Source organism: Lissotriton vulgaris, chromosome 8, assembly GCF_964263255.1.
Source record: "Lissotriton vulgaris chromosome 8, aLisVul1.2, whole genome shotgun sequence".
Taxonomy (NCBI): domain Eukaryota; kingdom Metazoa; phylum Chordata; class Amphibia; order Caudata; family Salamandridae; genus Lissotriton; species Lissotriton vulgaris.
The window spans coordinates 1318145069-1318167857 of record NC_141696.1 but is presented as its reverse complement, the minus strand read 5'-3'; the positions used below and the strand labels follow the sequence as shown (position 1 = coordinate 1318167857).

Sequence of the window (22789 nt, the reverse complement as noted above, 5' to 3'; positions counted from 1 at the left end):
TGGGAATTCAACAGCACGAGGGGGTGGCCTCAGAAACATCCAGATCCCAAATGGCTGACCTATCAGGGCAATCGGTTAGAATGCAGGCCCTCTGATCTTTTTTCTACATGTCAATATTTAGAAGGGGCCCCCCGTAGGGCGAACCTGTTCCAAAAGTGCCCCTGAGAGCCAACACAGAGCCTGGGAGAGATTGCCCTCTGGTTGAGGGCCCAGCCGCAGTCCTCAACACTTGTTACAGCCCCCAGGAATCAGACAGTTTGCGGCCCGTGGCCACAGCAGGTTCCATTGCGCCCGTGTGGCGATCAAGGAGGAGACCGGCAAGCCCCTCAGTCACTCACCCTTGACTCCCCAGCATCGACCATGTCTGCCATCACTGGCCCCTCTGGCAGTAATCCACACTCACTTAGTGCCAGAAGGAACACTGGTTAAGCTGATCCCCTGTCTTCACACAGCTCCTCCACACTTTGCAGCTCGACCTCTGCAGAATGGGCAAATCATTTGCCAGCCCAGCCACGTAAGGCCACGGGGCACACTTGAATGGTGGGTGGTTGACAAACGTCACACTGGATTTGCGCACTTTTGGTGGGAGCCGGGTGTCGGAAACCTCTCAGTTAGCTCCAAGGTATGGTTCCACCCTTTCAGCTTTGTATGCATAGAGGCTGTAGCGCATCATATGCGGCTGGCCTGGGATTCTGTTTAGGGGTACGGGGCTCTCTCAAGAGGGGGCCATCTTGACCGGAGCCAGACAATGCCCTGCTTCTTTCTTTCTTGGCATCTTACTTTCCTTTTTCTCTCCTTTGTGACTTCTTTCTTTTCTTCTTTCTTGCCTTCCTTCCTTTCTTTCTTTCATTCTTTCTTTCCCAAAGACAGAGGGCAATGGCACAATGATTGGCTATTTTAGGTCTACGTTAGCCAAGACCTAGTGATTTTCCTAAAATTATGTGTATGCCACAGTTACTTATAGCGGTTTTCAGCCACACTTCATCCATGTTCCTGTGGTTATGTCATTTTCCTTTTTCTCCAACCCACTTGAACATGCATCAAGAGGCAACACATCACCCACCTTTAGCCATTAGCTGACTTCACTATGAGTTACAACATGCTGCCTTTTCACAAGGGGCACCTCCACACACAATATAGTTCCCTTGAAGGCCCAGGAAGTACTATGGCAATGAGGTCTTTTTTTTTTCTTTAACCGAAAACATTTTTGCCTTTATTCAATACTTTTTTAGATTGACAAACTCCCAGCAGCTTCCCCAAAAATAAAGTTTTGTTAAAGACCTTAAAAAACAAAGGAATTGCTAAAATGCTGCCATACTACGCCAGACCTCTTGGCTTTGCCAATTGTTTTTTACTTTATGCTTCAGCAATGTATGCATTATAATTGTAGCACAGATCACCTCTCTATGTGAAGTTAGGCGAATGTAGAATCTTTTTAGGATCTGATTAAATACAATATTAAATGACTTAAAATATGTCTTGTTTTATGGGCATTATTCAACAGACATTGTGTGCTATTTGGAATTTCAGAGACCCTCCTTCTGAAGAATGTAGAATTATTTAAGCAACACCTGAAGTTCTGTATATTCAAATAATGTGATAACATTAACGAGTTTAAGTTAAATATAGGAAATTGTCATGCTAAGATTCCCCTGGTGCACTCCTATGATCTACAAAGGCATCTACAGATATAAAACTAATGTTTGATAGTGTTGTCATGTCAGGATATATATGAGAAACTCAATTGTATTCAGCACGATAAAGTATCCATGAAGCAACATGCAGTGCCACATAAAGCTCAAAGATAAATACATTAATATCATTCTTCCGTTTTACCGTTTTAGGGTTTTAACTCCAACAAATGTGACTTAGCTTTCAATAATTGTTTCAGCCTGTACAGTAGACATTTTCTATTGTATTTTAAGAACATTGACATGCTGTCCAATAATACTAATGAAATATCTCCCTTGCCTATTTTTCAATAAATGTTTCTAACTGGATAATGAAATATTGGCATCAGTGAAAATGTACCACTTGTCAATTTTATCGCTCGCCAACATGAAATGCCTCAGGATAATACTGAAGCAATTTAGACACATCAGAAAACAAAGTCTAGTAGATGTCTGTCAATTCTTTTGTGCCTTTCGCATTCTGTCACCAAATATCTGAATGTGACTAGATCTTTGCAAATTCCTACGCAAACACTAATTAAATGTTCTTTTTTTCCAGTTTGCTCCCAGTATTCCAGAGGGGTGTTTGCCATCTTTGGACTGTACGATAAGAGATCAGTACACACCTTGACCTCCTTCTGCAGCGCCTTGCACATCTCCCTCATCACGCCAAGTTTCCCCACCGAAGGCGAAAGCCAGTTTGTGTTGCAGCTGAGACCTTCGTTACGAGGAGCGCTCATGAGCCTTTTGGACCACTATGGATGGAATCATTATGTCTTCTTATATGATACAGACAGGGGTAAGATTGTTGACAAATTTCCATGGGTTTCACTTTATGCATTGACTAGATATTTTGATTCATTTTGTGAAGGTTCAATTTTAGTTGACATTGATCAATATGTTCAGTTCTATGTTATCGATTCAAGTAGAACAAATGTAATTGTGTGGAATTTTCTTCTGAGCACTGATGTTTGCTGATTGATAGAAGATAAGGTCAGCAATGCACTTTGGAGAGTGAAATGTTTAGAAGTGTTGAAATCCAGCAAGTAGGGTCCTGCCTTTGTTTTAAAATGAATGTATTATGTTGTAAGTTTTAAGGAGTGGCACTTGAGCTCGTTGTATTTGGCTAAAATCCTTTTCAGAAATTTAATAATTGGATATTTGATTATTTTTTGTTGAGGAAACGTATAGGAGTAATACAATTGTTTAATGAACTGGATAGGTTTGCAAAAGGTGTGCATCTGTTCTTTTGTATGCTAAATTCCGAACGTGTTTTGTCAATTTCTTTTTACCATAGCAAGCATTTCCTTTTATGGAAATAATAACGACTTATTTAGCAAAGATAAATACAAGTTAAATAAAGTAAATTGCTATTGCCTACTGTTTTATCAAGTAGTGGGGGGGGGGGTGGGGGGGATGGGGGGGGGGGTAGGGGAGAAAGTATATCAGGTCCAATGGCGAGCAACCAGACCTCCCGCCTACGAAAAGGAACTTACATGTTTCCAGTTGTTGTTAACAGTGGATGTGCCCACAGTCTCAGACAAATTCTTAGGATCTGATTCACATAGATTGCTGCATAAGCAGATGTGACATAAACCTATAGAACTCCTGGCTTATGCCTGGAATTGAGGAGTACTACAAGAGTAAGTCACAGCAAAGTTCTTGTGAAGTGGGTCCTATATCCCAATATGCGTTTTATATAGCAGGGCTATCCTATGTAGGTGCAATAGAGCTGACCCATGCACGATTATCAGGATATCCACATATTATCAATTCACATACTTTGAAGCTAATCTAAATTATCAATCCTCATGCATTGAACTGAATCTAATTAGAACGTATTTACACAGCGCTTCGTGATCATTTAGATCTGGCATGGATCCTGCCCTCTTGGGTGTCCATTGGATATTCCCGCTCTGGAGCTTGCTTCAATGTGGTGCGAACAGGAACATAACATGTCACCCTTTTGAAAAGTTGCAAGTGAGTGCATGTAAAGACATTTAAAGTTTGAAAACATGCTATGAGACAAAATTCAGCCTTAGTGTAGAGAATATTTGGGCTAGGTTTAAAAATGTGAGTTTTGGTGTAGTTGGCCTTCTTATTCTGGACAGCTGACATCCAGGATAAGAATGGTACTTCAACACCTTTGTCTGTGAACAGAATGTTTCTTATGCCACAGTGGTCTACGGTATCTAATGCTGGCAGGATATCAAGAATAATGAACACATGGCCCTCCAATGCCTAGAATGCAGATTTTTACATTGAATACGTTGATGGTAGTAGTTTCAGTGTGACTGCAATAGACAGATTGCGGGCTTCTAGTAGGACACTGGAGTGGACATACTTTTGTAGTGGACTAGTAATACACGTTTTGCTAACTTTACTGAGATTCCGATTACCATGACACCCCATATCGTGGGTGCAAATTACACACCCTGTAAACAGTACTATTGTGGCATGAAGCATTTAACAAGTACACTGTTTGCACTAAATGGCAAAATTTGCCTTATGAAATGGCGAATTCCGTGCAAATTGTTCATGAGTACACCCAGTCTGGGAGTGCGCACACCATAAGCTCATGGAATTTTTACAGGTAACTTGAAGCAGGTTGTACCTGCTGCACATCAAGGGTGCAAACTCCTGCGCCAGGAACAGCTGTCTGATTTCTGGTAAAATCGGCATCTTGCAAATGGAACAGAATTACAGGCCTTGTTGCAATCAAGCTTTAAGAAGAGGGTAAACTGGTGAAAGGATTGCTGTGGTTTAGGTCATTTTGGTAAAAGACATTTTTATATCAGATGGGAGAGTACTTAGTTTGGTCTTGGACGGATGGAAAAAGGCCCTGTTCAAACCAGAAATTGAGGACTTGAGCAGGTTGGGGAAAAGTACTTCAAAATTGTACTCACCCACTTTAGCTTCACTGATGTAGCGATAATGGACGGCGACATTCAGCATGAAAAATACTTTGGCCAGAGAAGGGGATTTTTTGGGAGTGCGGCGGACTCTTCAAGGGAGAAAACTTTGACACTGGAGGTGGTAAATGCAGCCCTTTTTTCTTTAAATTTTCACTGAAGCAAAAGAGATAATGCATATTAGCAGATTTCTATATTGCTTTGATTATGTGGTGAAACATTTATTTGATGACTTATAGGCATGTATGTGTCTCTGTGCGCAAAACCATGAGACCTGCTTATTTTCTATTCAAGCCAAAGGTGAAGGGAGGGAACACGGATAAGCAACAAGAATTTTAACTTGGTGGTGGTTTGTGTTTGCCAAAATGATTTGTATGCCATGGTTACTTATAGGGGTTTTCCACCACACTTCATCTATTTGCTGTGGTTGCATCGTTGTAATTTTTCCCAGCCCAACCGTGCATGCATCAAGGGTCAACGCATCACCCCCTTTAGCCAGTAGCTGACTTCACCATGAATTACAGCATGCCGCTCTTTCACAAGGACCACATCCACACACAATATAGTTCCCTTCAGAAGCTCCATAATGGAAACCTTCTCCCACACATATCATCATGATTGTATTTCTTCTAACTCCAATTTGGCTGGTTATTTCAGTAAACCAGCTGATCTTGAATACCTCAGGCCTCATAAGTCTTTACGAGATCACTTTTGAATAAAGTTTATTTGAGGTGCAGCTAAAGCAAGTTGGATCCAGCCTTGATATTATGAAAACAAATTAATTTATCATTTGATAATGGAGAAATACATATAAGCAATATTGCCTCATCCATGGAGCCAGAGAAGAGAGTACCTAACAGAATTTACATATAATACTTGCAAACCACAACAGTTTGTTTAATCATCAACATGTTTAAATTTATATTTAGAAGAGTCATTATTTAGACACCCTATGGATGCAAAATGGCATCCTAAGCTCCTTGCATGCAGAAAGTGATTTTGCTGCAGAGGACATCTTTAGTATATCTCATGTGGTTAATGACCAGCCATATGACAGGAGTAGTAGATGAATGAGGCATCAAGTTATGTGGTTGGACAAGTGGAAGACGGCAGAGGTCATGGGATTCACATGGAAGCTCCTCGTGTATAATACTGCTATCTTTGATTAATCGCCTCATTATAAAATTTCTTTCTTCTTTGAGTCAAATTCTAAATTTCTCCTGATTATACTGAAAGGTAGAATGTGTGGCTATATTTCCTTTGGTGTAATTCATGGGTGGGACACAGAATACCATAGTTGGCTCAGGTCTCATATCTGGGTGTTTTATATTAGATATAGACCCCCTGGGGCCGACTGCCCACAACCCAATAACGATGAAAATTCATTTTTAGAACAGAATACGCAATATGACTGTTTCCTGGACCTCCTGCAAGTGACAGATGTGCCCTTATCAGAGATCAAAACTATTCATATTCCAGTCATCAAGGCCAGAGTTAATCTTATTTCTGGGCTCTTTCACTCCACAGGAAAAGTTCATCATTTGTCTCAAGTCCAGCAGTTGATAGACAATACATTGCATTAATGATTTGAGCAATGGCTCAGAGGAGTATGACCTTTTATGGTTCGGAACAGAAACACAATATAACTGGTAGAGAGGAAGTCACATCCTACCTCTGAATGAAGAGTTCTGATTACATAATTATAATTTCTGTTTAAACCCACTTGTGAAGCAGTAACCATTCACCTGATTAAAAATGAAAAACACTTGTACAAAGGCATAGGATATTTCTGGTTTATAAAATATCAGGAGCAAAGGGAAGGTTTTTGGAAGATGGGAAACAACTAGCACATAAACTTTATGCAACAACATGTAGGGCTTGATTACGACTTTTGGCGCAGCCTGAGAGGACGGTATGCTACGGCCACTCTCCCACTGTGCCAAAGCTGTAGACGGGCCACCAGGCAGATTAGGAGTTTCCTCCTGTCTGGCTGACTTTTTTGGGCATTCCCTACAAATGGGCTTCACAATGGGAATTCCAAAAACAGTTCCTGCACGGCATGGACTGTTATGTCCAGGCCATGCGGGAAGTGGTGTGCATGCACCCCCTTGTGCCATGTAGGGCCCCCTTTGTTTCCTCTTTGCCATGGTTTTCATGGTGGTAGAACCACATTGAAAACCAATGCGGAGATGAAACCCGCAATATGCTTGGTGGGCCCATGGTGGTCCAGCCAAGTATAGTGCGACCCCAGAACCACCGTGCCAATGCCAGGGAATGGCAGTTCCCTGGCGGTGGTCCCATGGTGGTCTGACAGACCAAGTCTTAATGGAGCGATATGACCGCCAGTGAGGCAGGGGCTTGACCGCCACCGCCTATGCCACCACAAGTCTGGCAGCCCGTGGCCCGCCAGACTTGTAATCTGACTCTGATCCTAAGTCATCAAAATCAAAGGTGAAGAGTGCAAATCCAGGGGGAACAAAAACAGACCTAGTGAATAGCTAAACATTGCTCTACTGTATATCTGACACATGCTACATGAGCAGAAAAAGAGTCAGCAAACAGAGATGTTTAGCAAGAATTAGCAGGGTCCTGACATTGAATTAAAAAGAAAGACTGAAAACCCCAAAAGGCATGTGTAAATAATGCACAAGGTAGGCCAAGAAGTGGTGGTGACCAAAGCATAATTTAGGTCCCAATCAGTGGTGTAACAACAGCCCATGCAGCACCATCAGGGCAGAGAGGCCCCCGAGCTCTAGCCCCCCCACCCCCAGCTACTGTGCATGGGTGGCACTTGAGAGTTTCATAACTGGGTTTAGCGTTTGGGGGCCCTCTCCTTGCACTTTGCAGGGGGGCCCTGAAGTTTCGTTGAACCACAGGGCCCGATGTATGTTTTGGTGGGTGGATTGATCTCCGTTAGTCTGGCAGAGGGCCTGACTTCCGTGAGGCCAAGACAACTCCGCCTGCCAAGCCAGTAGTCATTTCTAAAGCATTTGCAGGAACCAACATCACAGAAGTTCATGTCAATGCTTTTTGAAGTTTCGTGCATGACTCCGTCAACATAACTGAACCATCAATCAAACTTTGTTTTGTATTTAAAAAATGAATAAATAACTGAAGCTAGATTTTCTTTTAGAACATAAAAAAATGCCCCCCTCAGGCATTCTCTCCCATATCAAGGGGATCATTTAGCAGTTTTTACTGCCCCTTACCACCTCTAATTCTGCCCATCTTAATTAGGTGGGCAGAATTAGTGGTCAGCCTCCTATGGCTCATACTCTGTCGTGCGATCAGAGGGGTTTAATCACGGCATAGACAAAGTAGTCTATATGCCACTACGAACCTTGCACGGTATGTGCAAGCTGACCAGAATCATATAGGCATAGATTACAGTTGCACGCACTCAGACCTGAAGGTCTTTGAATGCCTGTATTTCTCAGCTTTGGAAGAGACCCGTTTTCAATCTGGGGGGGGTAGTGTATTTTGTTAATAGGTGCTAGTAAGATGTCCTGGTACTTAGATGAGCTTCCAATCATTTTCAAAGGTCTAAGTGTACCTTTGTAAACAAGAGTGTAGAAATTTGGCAGGTGTTAGGATCCTCTGTTTCCTTAACCACATAGCTACAAAACATGCACACAAGTCTACAGGAACTTTGGTACTGACAGGAGTGCTATGCAGTCCACGGATATTGTGTGGTCTGGGAGTCAGTCATGGTTCTGACTAGTAGGGACCTGATAATATGTCTTGAGTCTATCATGGACTCAAAACATGTCAGAATAGTTCTTATTTTCTTAGCAGTGAATCAGAAAGTTGTATTTGTATAAGGTTTGCTCAACAGTTAATGAAAGCAGCTTGGCAATATATAGAGGAAAATCTAATCCTTTCTTCCAATATTCCTAAACTGTACCAATTGTAAGATTTCCTTTGGTAGATCTACATCCATGTATCCTACAGAATGACATAATAACTTCCAAGAGAGTTGGTTTTGGCATGCCCCATCTCATAATCAACCTTAATGAATTTCCTAAATGAAGCACGTCTCTCCTCGGGATCAAACACGTTTCCTTTATTTTTCCTTCTACTCTCCTTTAAGTGAGAAGCCAGTGATGAGTAAGAAAAGAGAGAAGGGTAAAAGTCAGACAGGACTTCTCTGTGTGGACAAATTATTAACCACTAGGCTCTGGTGAACAATTCCGCTCCCTCCTTCTCTTTTTTTCTTTTTTAATACATTTTTTATTGAGCAGAGCATTGAGTTCATGATACATTATATACTTGAAATCATTATTAAAACAATTACAAAGAAAAAAACAATAAAACAGCCTTTTAGCTAAAGCAGCTAATCCTATAGACATTCACAAAACAAAGTGCAAAGTGCAAATTTATCTTGTTACAAAGCAGCAATGAAGACAATTCCTACTACGCCTAAAGTGCAATACCAATAAAGTGCTAGTGCCATCTTATCGCCAAAAGCCATCATAGCTACCATCTCTTTAAACACAAGAAAATATAAATATGGCTATAATGGCTCAATATATTATTAACCCCAATACAAAATACGTGATTCCATCAAGTGCACAGGCTACAAAGTGCTGATGCCTCAAGGATCATCTCTGAGCCCCACCCTCTTCAACGTCTACATGAGCCCCCTCGCGGCCATCGTACGCAAACACAACCTCAGCATAATCTCCTACGCCGACGACACCCAGCTGATCCTCTCCCTGACCAACGACCCCGCCTCCGCCAGAGCCAACCTGCACGAAGGGATGAAAGAGGTAGCCGAGTGGATGACGATCAGCCGCCTGAAACTGAACTCTGACAAGACGGAGGTCCTCATCCTGGGCTCTTCACCCTCCGCCTGGGACGACTCCTGGTGGCCTCCCGCCCTGGGCACCGCACCCAAACCGACAGACCATGCACGCAACCTGGGCTTCATCCTGGACTCCTCCCTCTCCATGACCAGGCAAGTCAACAACGTCTCCTCGGCGTGCTTCAACATCCTACGCATGCTACGGAAGATCTTCCGGTGGATCCCCACCGAGACCAGGAAGACCGTCACCCAGGCCCTCGTCACCAGCCGACTGGACTACGGCAACGCCCTCTACGCCGGTACCACCGCCAAGCTCCAGAAGAGACTCCAGCGGATCCAGAACGCCTCAGCCAGACTCATCCTCGACATTCCACGAACCAGCCACATCACCGGACATCTGAGAGACCTTCACTGGCTCCCCGTCAACAAAAGAATCACCTTCCGCCTCCTCACCCACGCACACAAAGCCCTACACGACCAAGGCCCGAGCTACCTCAACAGCCGGATCAACTTCTACGCTCCCAAACGCCACCTCCGATCAGCCAACCACGCCCTCGCCGCCGTCCCCCGCATCCGAAGAGCGACTACAGGAGGAAGGTCCTTCTCCTACCTGGCCGCCAAGACCTGGAACTCCCTCCCGACCGACCTGCGCCTGACCCAAGACCACCTCTCCTTCAGGAAGAAGCTGAAGACCTGGCTGTTCGAGCAGTAGCGGCACCCCCCCCCCCCCCAGCGCCTTGAGACTCTACGGGTATGTAGCGCGCTATATAAGTGTCACTGATTGATTGATTGATTGATTGATTGAAAGTGCAATACAATAAAGTGCTAGTACCTCTTAATAAAAAGCTGCTATATTGATTTACCACTTCAAGTGTTATGAATTCTCTTTAAACTTCTCTAATTAATTAAAAAGCTTCCAATTTTTTCCAAATTTTTTGGTAGCTCCTACCCTCCTAGCGTAGGCTTCTTCAAATTTTTGGCTCCTTTTCATTTTATTTAACCATTTCAGATGAGAAGGGGCTTCCCTGGATTTCCAATTTTGCAGGATTAGGGAGCCAGCCACGGAACTTGAAATAAATATAAAAGCTCTTTCGGGTTCGGATTGCATCGTTTCCCCTCTGCAAATTCCCAACAAAGCAGCTTCAGCCTCGAGCGGAATACTCTTTCAGCTAGCTTGCTCGATATCCGAAAAAACTGTCTCCCAGAAAATCCTAAGACCTGCACATGAGAAAAAAGTTTGGTGCCACCCGCCTTCCCCATCTATCTGGCATCAAAAACACTTATTTTCTACTCACGGAAATCTTTTATTTAAGGTGGACAGAGTTAGGTACGAGAGCCATCGTGATAGGAAGGCCATCCTTTTACAATTGGCAGCACGTGGCAATTTGCTTCCTAAATGGCAGATGAATTCCCACTCCTTCCCAGTCAGCCTGCATCCGGTCTCCTGAGTTATTCTCCCCAGATGATTGTTTATCACCGGGACTTGTCTCAATGTATATAGCACCCTATACCAGTTTCCCACCCCTCTTATATTGGCCCCATAAAGGGCTACCACCAATTGATTAGGGGAATCAAGGATACCACTAGTATTTTTTAATAAGTAAACAATTTTAGATATTCAAGAAAGGTCGGCTTCCGGTGGTTCTCCGCCCTTGCCAATACTTCTTGCCAGGAAATCGGCCTGTTTTGTATTATGAAATACCTTAACTCAGAAAGTCCACAGCCTTCCCAAATATTTATATGCCTTAATTGGAGGTGGAGACGAGACTGGCAGATTCTCTTATTTTTAATTACTGGAGACTCGACGAACTCATCTTTTTGAAAAAACTGAAGTCTAAAAAGATAATCTTTTAAAGTTTTATAACGTGTTTTTTGGGAAGTTTAGAAGTTTTTAAAAACACTTGAGTTAGTGATCCGATTTCTTGTGTCATTTTATCTATAAAAAAGCTGTCTCTATTGGAATTTGATCCTATCAAGCTGGAGACTAAATCTAAAAAAGTGGCCTCGTAATAAGTTTGTAAATGCGGCAGCGCTAAACCCCCTTGGTCTATTGGTAATTGTACCACATTCAGTTTGACCCTTGGAGCTTTCTCACCCCAAATAAATTGCCTAAATAAGGTATCAGTTTCCCTGAAATATGACTGATTTATTTTTATCAAGTCATTAGAAAATAAAAAGATTAGCAGCGGAAGTATGGACATTTTGATTAATGATACTCTACCCACTATCGATAAGGGGAGTAACGTCCATTGTTCCAACAACTTCTTAATCTTACCCTTCATTCTCAAATAGTTTAATTCAAATAATTAATACATATATCCTGAGATACCTTATAGGGTCAGTTTTTGTTGCTTGTAGCTTCAGGCAATGTGGAAAAAAATTCAGATTGGCATTAAGGGCGAGAACCTCAGTTTTATTTGCATTAAGTTTATACCCGCCTATTTTTTCAAACTCTGAAAATTCCCTCTGGACTGTTTCGATATTCTCTCTATTTGGAGTCAGATACAAAATAATATAATTCACAAATAATTTAAGCTTAGCCATGTCAGGGATCGGTGATTGGATAGCAGCATTATTCCGTATCTTTAAAACCAAAGGTTCAACAAAAAAAGTAAACAATAAAGGCGAAAGTGGACCACCCTGTCTGTTCCCACAGTTTGTTTTTATGGTCCCTGCACAGTTTGAGTTTATTATGATCTTGGCCGTGGCCCCTGGTAGATATACACTACATATCCACCACTTGTGCAGAAAAATCAAACTGACCAAGGGTAACAAACAGGGCCCTCCAGTTCACTAGGATGAAAGCTTTCTCCGCATCGACCATTACAATGCTTTCCGGGAATGGAGTTTGTATTAATATAATCCAGAGCATGTATTAAAAACTGGGTGTTATTGATCTACCCGCTATAAAACTTGTTTGATCTCTGTGTATTACCACCGGGGCGGCCAGTAAAAAACGTTTTGCCCATACCTTCATCAAGAGTTTATAATCGGAATTCAAAAGACTGATAGGCCTGTATGAATTCACATCTTCAGGATTTTTATCTTTTTTAGTAAAAGAAAGAATTATTGCTTCTTTAAAAACCGCTGCGACCTCGCCACCCTCTTTGACAAAATTAAATACATTTCTCAAAGGGGTGGTGAGTTCCTTTAAGAAGACTTTATAAAACTCGATGGGGAAACCATCCTGCCCACAAGCTTTTGCCTGTTGTTTTAATAGCTGCTAAAATTTCAGTAGCCTCCACTTCCCTTTCCAATTTGCTAATCCGATTCTCCGAAAGTTTAGGAAGGTTCATATTCATGAAGTATTCCTGGATTAACTCCACCTCCACTAAATACTCGGTAGAATACAGCTGGCGAAAATGGTCCATAAAAGTTTGTGAGATGTCGCTACTGTCAACTATTTCTAGGCCAGTCTGAGGGTCTAAGATTTCAGATAATCTAGCTGATTCTTGCTTTTTCCTGGTTGAATTTGCCAAGAATTTGCCTATTAACTGGCTTTCCTCATAGACCCTCTGTTGAAATATTTGTGAGTTACAAACTTCTTGTAAAATAAAAAAATCCTTCAGGCTGTTCTCGGCTGCTCATATTTATTTGGGAGAAACTGGAGTTGGAGAGCATACTCCTTATCCACTTCGGATTGCAATTGAGCTATCTTACCCCTCCGGCTGTTGAACTGGGCCACCGTAAAAGCCATTGTCTGACCACGGACTGCTGTCTTAAACCCCCCCAACACCGAAAAAGGGGCAGCGGCATTCTCATTAAACGGGAAATATTCCAGAATCCACTCTCTGAACCATTTTACCCACTCCTCATTTTGCAAGAAGAAGACGATCCAGCTGCCACCTGGGACGTTCCCTGCTTTCTCCCCCAAGTATAACTTCCATCCCAACATATACATGATCTGAGAAAGGATTACATTCTATATCGACATCTTGAATCCGAAGGGATCTGGAGTTGAGAAAAAAAATCTATTTGAGAAGCCGTCCGAAAACGGTGCGAATAGCAAGTATAAAATTCCTTATCTAAATTAACTTCCCTCCATGAATCCACCAATTGATATTATTGTATAAAGGCTCACAATATTTTTTTTGTATTTGGTTTTAGTTGTTTTTTATTTTTATTCAAGGTATATTTTCTAATATCCTGTATAAAATTAAAATCCCAACCAAGTATCACCTGCCCAGAAGATCCTATCAATAAATTGATGATTTGTGCCAAGGGTCCTATATCATCTGAAATAGGGCCATAGTAGTTTATAAAATGTAACGTTTTCCCCTGTAACTTAGGTACTAACCATAGCCACCTCACATGTGTATCCCTACGGACTTCTAAAAATTCCCAGGGAAGTTTACTTGAAAAATAAATTGCTACGCCTCGAACTGCAAGACCTGAGGATGCAAAAAACACTTTAGAAAAGACTTTGAGTAAAAAAAGTTTTGGAGAGTTAGATTTCATATATGTCTCCTGCAGAAACAAAACTTGGGGATTTAATGAAGATAACCAACTAATAAGAGCTCTGTACTTCTTTTTGTTTAGTATTCCGTTTACATTAACTATTCTTTGTATATTTTTCCAACCTTTCTGAACCTTCTGCTCATGCTCTTTTTTCTGCTGTGAAATGCCACCCTTCCCACCCCGAAAAGGAAATACCCACCCCTTGAAATGTGGAATAAACCCTACAACCCACGCTAGCCACATTTCTCCCCTCCCATCTATCTTCCTGGGTGTCATGAAATTATACCCTTAGTGACCCCGCTGCCCTCTGACCCCCTAACAACATTGAAGAAAAGCAGTGAATCTGCGTGCATGCCAGAGTCTATACGCAAGTTATATGGAAACCTCTTTATAATTTACAAAAGGTTGATCTTAATAAGAACCTATGGTACCAAATACTCATAATTACTATTGACAGCTACCTATCAATAAGTGCATTTCCTAACCCACCCAGCTTGTATCTCTGGGGTGGGCACCCTCAATATTACCATTACTACAGGTAATTCTCTATATATTTCAGTATTCAAGCACTGGACCCTGCTACTAGATATAGGGGACCCCTTTTTCATTTACCGAAAGGTTAACTCTTATTTGCCATATACAGTTGCCTATCTGCAATACATTTCCTTACCAACCCATCATAAATTTCTGGAGAGGGTACCCTAAATATTGCCATTTCTACCGGTAGCTCTATATATACACACCAGTATTTAAACGCTAGACCCTGCTGAAATCTCCTTTACCAAAGCCTGTGCCTCCTCAAGGTCTGAAAACATAAAAAACTTTCCTTTGACCAATCAATCAATCATATCATTTGTAAAGCGCACTACTCACCCGTGAGGGTCTCAAGGCGCTGGAGTGGGGAATGCTGCTACTGCTCGAAAAGCCAGGTCTTGAGCTTTCTGAAGGTCAGCAAGTCTTGGGTCTGCAGTAGGTGGATGGGGAGGGTGTTCCAGGTCTTTGCGGCGAGGTGGGAGAATGATCTGCCGCCTGAGGTTGCTCTTCGGAAGCGGGGGACTGTAGCGAGGGCAAGGTCGGCGAAGCGGAGCTGGTGGGTGGAGGTGTAGAAGCTGAGTCGTCTGTTGTGGTACGTTGGTCCGGTGTTGTGGAGGGCCTTGTTTGCATGGGTGAGGAGCTTGAAGGTTATCCTCTTGTTGACCCGGAGCCAGTGCAGGTCTCTCAGGTGGGGTGTGATGAGGCTGCGGCAAGGGATGTCGAGTATCAGGCGTGCAGAGGCGTTCTGGATGCATTGGAGCCGTCTCATGAGTTTGGCCAAGGCTCCTGCATAGAGGGCGTTTCCATAGTCCAACGTACTGCTGACAAGGGCCTGGGTGACTGTTCTTCTCATTTCAGTGGGGATCCACTTGTAGATCCTATGGAGCATGCGGAGGGTGTTGAAGCAGGAGGAGGAGACGGCGGTGACTTGTTTAGTCATGGAGAAGGTGGAGTCGAGGATGACCCCTAGGTTGCGTGCGTGCGTGGTCGGTGGGTGTTGGAGCGGTTCCCAGTGCGGTCGGCCCCCAGGAGTCGTCCCAGGCTGAAGACCAAAACCCTCAGTTTGGACTGCTGAGCGATTGAAGCCTGCGCGCCATGTGCTTTAAACAAATCCAACATTTTAACAAATTATTTTCTCCTGCGTGCGGCGGCAGCAGTCATGTCGGAGAATATGCGACACTTATTCGTCTCATTCACAAAGAACTGTCTCTGCTGAATAGCTTTTGTCAAAATCCTTTCCTTTATACGGAAATCCGCAAAGTTCAGCAAGATAGTTCTTGGTATTGTGGAGCTTGGAAAAGTTGCACAGGGACTCGGGGGGCTCTTGTAATAGTGAAATCGCCCTCAAATTCAGGCAGGACATGCTGTTTGATAAATGAGTTTACCCAAGTGAGGGGCTGGGACCCTTCTATCCCTTCCGGGACCCCAACGATCCGGAGGTTAGACCTCTGAGAGTGGTTTTCAAGCTCCTCCAGCTTGTTCTCAAGGTAGTTCTTCCTTTTAGCCGTCTCTTTTGCCTCCCCCATAGCCATATTGATTTGGTCTTCCAAGACAGAAATTCTGGCTTCCGCTTCCTGCAATCTAATGGGAAATCCGGTCATCACTTCCTAAATCTTCCCAAGTCTCTGATGCAAAGCGGCGATTTCCATTTGCTGCATTGTTTTCATTTCATGGACCTCCTCCAAGATCAAATTCAGCATGTCCCTAAAATCTAACTGAAGGAACCCCCTGGTCTCCATGTTCAGGCAGAAGTCACTTGGTGGGCTGTCAGCTTCGGTAGTCATATATCCTACTTCTGGGTCCGTCTGGGCTGACACAGCTTCTGGCGGTGCTTGCCCTAGAGATCTCAATTGGGGTTGAGGCTGGGATTGTAACAGAGGCTGAGATGACATCAAGCTCACCGAGATATCCATCACAATCCTTCTGCCTTCATCTCACCACGTCTTGAGCCTTGGTAGAGTTAGTAGTCAGTTCTTCTGGGGATCCTGCTAAAGCCAATCCTGGCCCCGGCGGTGAAGCATTAGAAGATTTAGAAGCTGCGTTTTACGGTTGGTGAAGAGGACTGCGACAATTGTAGGATCGTTTTTTTTACAAACAACTGGAAATCCTTCACCCCCTTTCCACCTTTCCTTAAGCCATCCTGTACTGGGCTAATTTTATGGGCTGTTTGATGCACAGGACTGTCTTGTGAAGACATTGTTGATGCGACGACAGCTTCAGCTGGCTCCGGTGTGGGACTTGCTTGATCAGCCATTAATTCAGACAGCCCTTCACGTTGAGGAGAAACAGTGATGGACGGACACTCATCCTCAGAGCGCTTAAGATCAGGGGAGCTGGAATTATTTCCCTTATCCTTTTCCTTATTGGCTCAGAGTGCGGTCTTTTTTGCCCAGGCCTGGCGTGTTTTAGCTTTAAGGCGAGCTGCAGTCTCTGCTTTGTTTAATTTAGCGACAGCACTAACATTCTTCTGGGGTTTGCCCATTGTTACACCTAGGTTTTTTTTTTTTAATTACTGTATTATGCTTTATAGCTTTGTAGCTTATTACTTTGTTACTTTGTAACTTTGGTTGCCTTTATTCCTCTCTTACACTTCACGAAAGGATCTCCTCCTCCTTGAGTCCAAAATTCCCAGTTTTACTGTGTTCTCCTATTACTTTCTCCTTAAATTCGCCTCATGCTTCAGTACCACCAAAGCCGCTGAAATTATGAGAGCACCATATTCCTGCAAGCCCTTTGTCTCTCTCTCCCCACAATCGCCTCACATGCAAATAAAAGGATCAAGGCTGGTACGTCTATCATCCCAAGCATCAAAGCTTAGCAGCATCTCGCTGCAGCAGTTTCAGCCGGCACTTAGAGCAGCGCTCGCCCCCTTCTCCTCACTTCCTCGGCACCAACCGCATCAACCAGCCCTCCAGGTGGACCACCTGAAAGCTCACAAAACGCTCACAAAATGCCGGCGTACGGACCCCCAGAGAGCCCCACTATCATGCTTTATGATCCGCTCTGAGTTTTGACACCGGGACCCGCTGGTCTGCCGAGAACCCCTGCAAAGCCGGCAAAGTCAGCAAAGTCGGCAGGAGTACACGGGATGCCGACCAGCAATACGCCAACAGGATTCGCCATGTTGGGGGTGGGGCAGCGATCACCCACGGCTATCCGGAGACGTGGTCCTCCATTCCCGCTCCCAACTTCTCAAGAAGGTTCAGCAAGAAGATTGAGCTAAGGGAATTAACGTGAAATTTTTGATATTTTTAATGAAAAATATAATTTAGCAGCAAGATCTCACCAAACGAATTTTACAATTAGATGATTCATCAAAGGGTCAATTCATCTTGACATGTTCAGGTACACAGCAGTGGTAACCAAGAAATGTTAATAAGTATATCTATTAATTTAGTCAGACATTTATTAGATGCAAGGCCTGTAAGCAGGAAGTCTCACAGGCAGAGTGCAGTAGTCAAGCATATTAAAATCAGTACCTTGAATAGCAGCGGGTCATGTACAGTTTGTCAGTGATTTGTCTAGAAGGGTAAAATGCTCTGTCCTCACACTAAAACAATGATGTGGAATTCACAGTGGCACTGATGGTAGTAGTACTGCATGCAGCAACACAGCACATCCAAAGTACCCGTTATTGATGACCAGAGCTAGTGCTGAAGTCGCTAAATTAGAGATAGCACAAAAACATCAAACAAAACCATAACATATAAAAAGTTAGCTAAGAACAGAGGCATAGTTGGACAACTATCTTGCTTTCCAATTTTTGTCAGTCAGTTTCGGTTTCAGTTTCAGTTTTATTGCGTGATTGGTAAAAATCATTACAATTTCGAGCAAGTTAAAAAATACAAAGTTTCATCCTATGAAAATATACATTCTCTGGTAAAAGTCCCTATACAGTTTAAAAAGAAGAAACCATTCTCAATTTCCCCCTGTACAGTACATTATTAAGATCAAGTTCATAGGCGAGGTTTAATAATTTCATTTGTGCCTCAATGGTCTTTAAGCCACGGACAGTTCACTTTTTTTTCAGTTGTTCTTCTTGTAGCCGTTTTGTTATCTCGATCAAAAATTTAAGACCACGAAAGGCCAAGATAGAGGAGGCACCTCCCAGCCAGCTTATTACAGCTTGCCGGCATGTGTGGATGTTTAAAGTGATAAAAATGTCCTGTAAGTACCGTCTTCTTAAAGCCAAGAGTGCAGGTCATGCACATAACAGGTGCATTATGGTTTCATTATGATATCCGCACAGTCTGCAGTGAGGACTTTCTTTTTGTTTTTTCAAGATGGTCTTAAGTCCTTAGAGTAGTGCTGACCCATTCGGTAGGCAACGTAAATTTTTTTTTAGATGTTGATTAAAGTGGGTGGCTAGGTATTCCTGTGGTTTTTGATGAGTATAAGAGAGATTACTGTCCATGCGTGGCGCAGTTTAGTTAGAGATTTTTTGTCCTCTTGTAGTGATTTCCTTTTTGCTGCGCCATTGGCAACTTTACAAAAATGTAATTTTTGCCAGTCTTTCCAAAGTATTTGTTAAAAAAAATGCTCCCATAGTTTTGACTACACGTGAAAATTTGTTAACTGTGTGAATTCAATGATTGCTCCAGATTGGATGCCAGTTTTGTTCCAAATGCAACTAGATGCTTTAAACTCCTTGGGGCAGATTTACAAGCCCCTTGCGCCTCTTTTGCGCCGCCGTTGCGTCACTTGTGTGACGCAGCAGAGGCGCAAAAGATGTGCCATGGTGTGGCATATTAACAACGTGACGCATCTGGGAGATGCGTCACGTTGTAAAGCCCTGTGCCATAAGGAGGCGGTCCGGCGCAGGGGGGGCGAACCTGCACAGGAATGCCTCCTAAAAGTGGCTGAGAGAAATCTACAAGATTTCACTCAGTCACTTTTAGGCCAATGCTGCGTCAAAACCCTGCGCCTTCTTGAAGCAGGCGTAAGGCTTGATGCAGCATTGTCCAGATAGGCCCCCCAAAGCATTGCTGGAGCTGCGTCGTGCTTGAGATGCAACTCCAGCAATGCGTCGCTTTTACGGCACAGATGCGTGACGCATTTGTGCGTTTTTGCCCCATGGTGCGCCGCATTGTAAATGCGGCGCATCATGGGTGGCGGAGCTGCGGCGCACAATTACTGGCGCATCCCTGCTAATTTGCAGGGATGCGCCAGTAATTGTAAACCTGCCCCCTAGTGCCTAAGTAAAGCCCAAGTAGTTATTTTCAGAAGAAAAAAGTAGCATTTATGGTGGTGCTTGGGAGAGGGCTGCTTGAAGACTTTATTCGAAAACCAGTATATGGGAATATGTTTGCTCATTGCTTGTCATTGGGTACGAACTGGAAGATGGTCCAGACTAGGGTCATGTCATCAATGAGAGGTCTGGTTAGGTTTGACTAGCTATACCGGCGTTTATTAGACATTCCTTCAATGACAACTTGTAAACCCACAGTAAAACTTACAGTACTGTCTGTTATCCAGTTATGATGTTGAATAGCAATACAAACTCTTATGTTTGCGGTAAAAATGTTAGAGAATACTCTAGCAATTCTGCTAATACGATGGTGGAGACTATGCCTTTATAGCTATGCCGTGAAAAGAACCCAGTGTAGTTATGGTAAACCCCTTTTATAAATCAATAAATAATGCACCAGGTACAATATGACGCGAGAAAGCACGCTTAATGTATTCTGGTCAAATATATTGAAGGGACGAAGCCTATGCTCTTTTTCTGTTATTGAACATGCAGCTGGGCCTGTCACTGGAGAAAGGGCAAAGAAAGCGGGGAGACCTGTCTAACCTCATTCAAGGTGTTTTGGACATTTAAACATTGGAAGGATGCCTCTTTGGAATTTTGGATTTCGTTATGAAATACCACAGTTGCATAAGCCACGGGATTTTTTTTTTAAATGTATCAAGATGTGTTTTAATTTTGATCATATTAAATGAATGTAACGTGATTATGTGGGCTTAATGTCCCCTTAAGATATTATTATTAGTAGTAGTAGAAGTAGTAGTATAATCGTTGTTGTTATTATCATCGTTGTTGTTATTATTTATATTCTTATGATTGTTATTGTTGTTATTCTTATTATAATACATGGGATTCTGCAATCCCTGTATAAAAGGCAGTCAATAATTTCTTTATAATCAGCGTTGTGCGACGCACCAAGTCGCCGCAAATCGTCAATTATAAAGAAAAGACGTCAGAACTCGATTATTATATGGTTATTTATTACAGGCACGTTCTGACGTGGCAATGCCTGCTGTCAGAGCCAGCAGCCAAGGTGAAAGGCAGGTCCGGACACCGAGCATATCTTAAACAGCTGTTTAAAGCAACAATCGGAACATTGCTTTTCTTTCTTCTACTCTATTTTAATAGCTTTCAATGACAAGCAAAGAGAACATGTTTATTTTTTGCACTATTTAGACAGAAAATCTAGAATCTTTTTGAATATTTCTACACATTCCAAACTACTGCAGCTTTTTTTATATTGACTTGTATTGAACTGTTTCTAAAAATAATTGTACATGTCTTATACACCCACATGATCACCCCCAATAAAAAGAGAGGAACAAAGCCTTGGCCCACAAATGTCAGCGAACAAAATGGAAGAACTATTCGGCCTTGCATACACTTCATTCATCGAAACCTGATTATAAAGCTGTCATGCCCGTCATACTCTTGTAAAGAAAAAAGACAATAATTGCACTTCTTCACATCCTGAGCCATAGAAACAGGTCAAACATAATATGCATCTGGACACAAAAGAGGGACATAATTTGTATGAGTCAAGAACATTGTGCATTAGCAGTATAAGAAGGCCATTCTCTGCTCTCTGCCATTGAAGCAGAATTGGCAACGAGTGATACACATGCCTTAGTATTTCTCAGCGATAATGTTAGCAGGCTGAAGGGCATAGCTTGCACTCGCCCAGAAAAGCCACAGAAATAGAAGAAAGTTCCATTCACTGTTGCCTTTAACGTAAATACAGAGCAGTTTTTACATCAATGCTTCCAGTCAATATGGGTGAAAAAATGAATAACTGCGTTTTCCTGGAAATGAAAGAACAGCTGTATGAAAAATAGGGACATTCAATAAAATCACGACGCTCAGATGTAGAAATAGAAGGCAGCACACGACGGATATACGTTTACAGCCCTCAGTCCTAGTAAAGATGGACAGAGAAACTACAAGCATTCGTAGCTGTTCCCTCATTCGCAGAATCCAATATATTGTGGTCTAAGATTCCAGATTAAAACCTCCCATTGTAACGAATGCAGTTGCGCTTATATCTAAACTGCACACTATTTAATTTAGACTCGTAGGCAACGGTTTGGGCGCGTGCACCAGCCACTTGCACTCTGTGGAACCTATGCATGAGAATGTTTCTATCTCCCTTCCAATGAAATCATAATAGTAAGAATGGCCAGGGGCGCGACACATGCCCCTGGAGTCCCAGCTGTGCAGGGGGAGGGTGGGGTGGGCAGCCTTGGGACCGCATTCATTCAGCTTCACAACTCTAAGGGGCATATTACCAAGGAATAGCAATATTTATCGCAAAATGGGCCTAGGGCATTTTTTTTATCGCTGCCTATCGCTGGATCTGTTAGCGGAGAAAACATGCTATTAGCAACGTTTTTCTCCATTGTGCTTAAATATCCAGCGATAGCGGTAAAATGCGTGAATATCGCTGAGAATACAGCGATATTCACGCATTAGCACCGAAATGCCCTTAGCCATGTTATCCACCTCCCATTGGATAACATGGCTAAGAACTGGTCTGGGCAGGTGTTAGTATTTGGAGATATTCGCGCTTAGCGCGAATATTTCCATCGCTACGCCTGCTTTGCTAAAAGGCGATAGCGACGTTAGCGACTGCTTTCAGTCGCTAACTGGTTGGGTACGCCCACTTTGCATGTCATTAGCGATAAACCTCGCTGACATGCAAAGCAGGCCCCAAACCGCTCGCTATCGCCTAAAAGCTGTCGCTAACATTAGTTAGAGACAGCTTGCTAATAGGGCAATAGAATTATCGCCGCTTAGCAGCCGAAAACGTCCGCTAAAGCGGCTATAATTGCCTATCGCCCTGCTTGATAATATGCCCCTAAGTATCTGTCTCATATGCAAGACTCAGGGGCCCCTCGACACGTTCTGCAGCGGGCCCCGTCATGTTACGCTATTTAAAACTGCCCCCTTACAACTTTAACAACAGACAGCACTTCACACTTCCAGTTATGGAACTCTTTCAATGTAAGGATGACCTGTTAGTTCAGGAGGCCCTTGTGTCAGACATTTGACTGATGTTTACTTTCAATTCCTCAGCATGTGTAGGGTTAAAAAGACATCTAGCAGAGACCCAGCATTATGAACACCCTACCCCCCTGTAGCAGGCAGCTCTCGGGGAGGCATTTCT

General features: G+C 43.0%; 1 protein-coding gene across 7 annotated transcripts in view; it reads left to right on the top strand.

The window, feature by feature from the left end:
• GRIA4 (glutamate ionotropic receptor AMPA type subunit 4) overlaps positions 1-22789 on the top strand; it is a 969207-nt gene that overhangs the window by 398119 nt on the left and 548299 nt on the right. For all 7 annotated transcript variants that reach the window (XR_015299356.1, XM_086935255.1, XM_086935257.1 and 4 more), the window contains exon 3: positions 2230-2469. Coding sequence is in view for 6 of the 7 variants with exons in the window: in XM_086935255.1 (XP_086791381.1) it covers positions 2230-2469 (240 nt within the window). In the remaining variant the exon portion in view is untranslated. The remainder of the gene's footprint in view (positions 1-2229; positions 2470-22789) is intronic.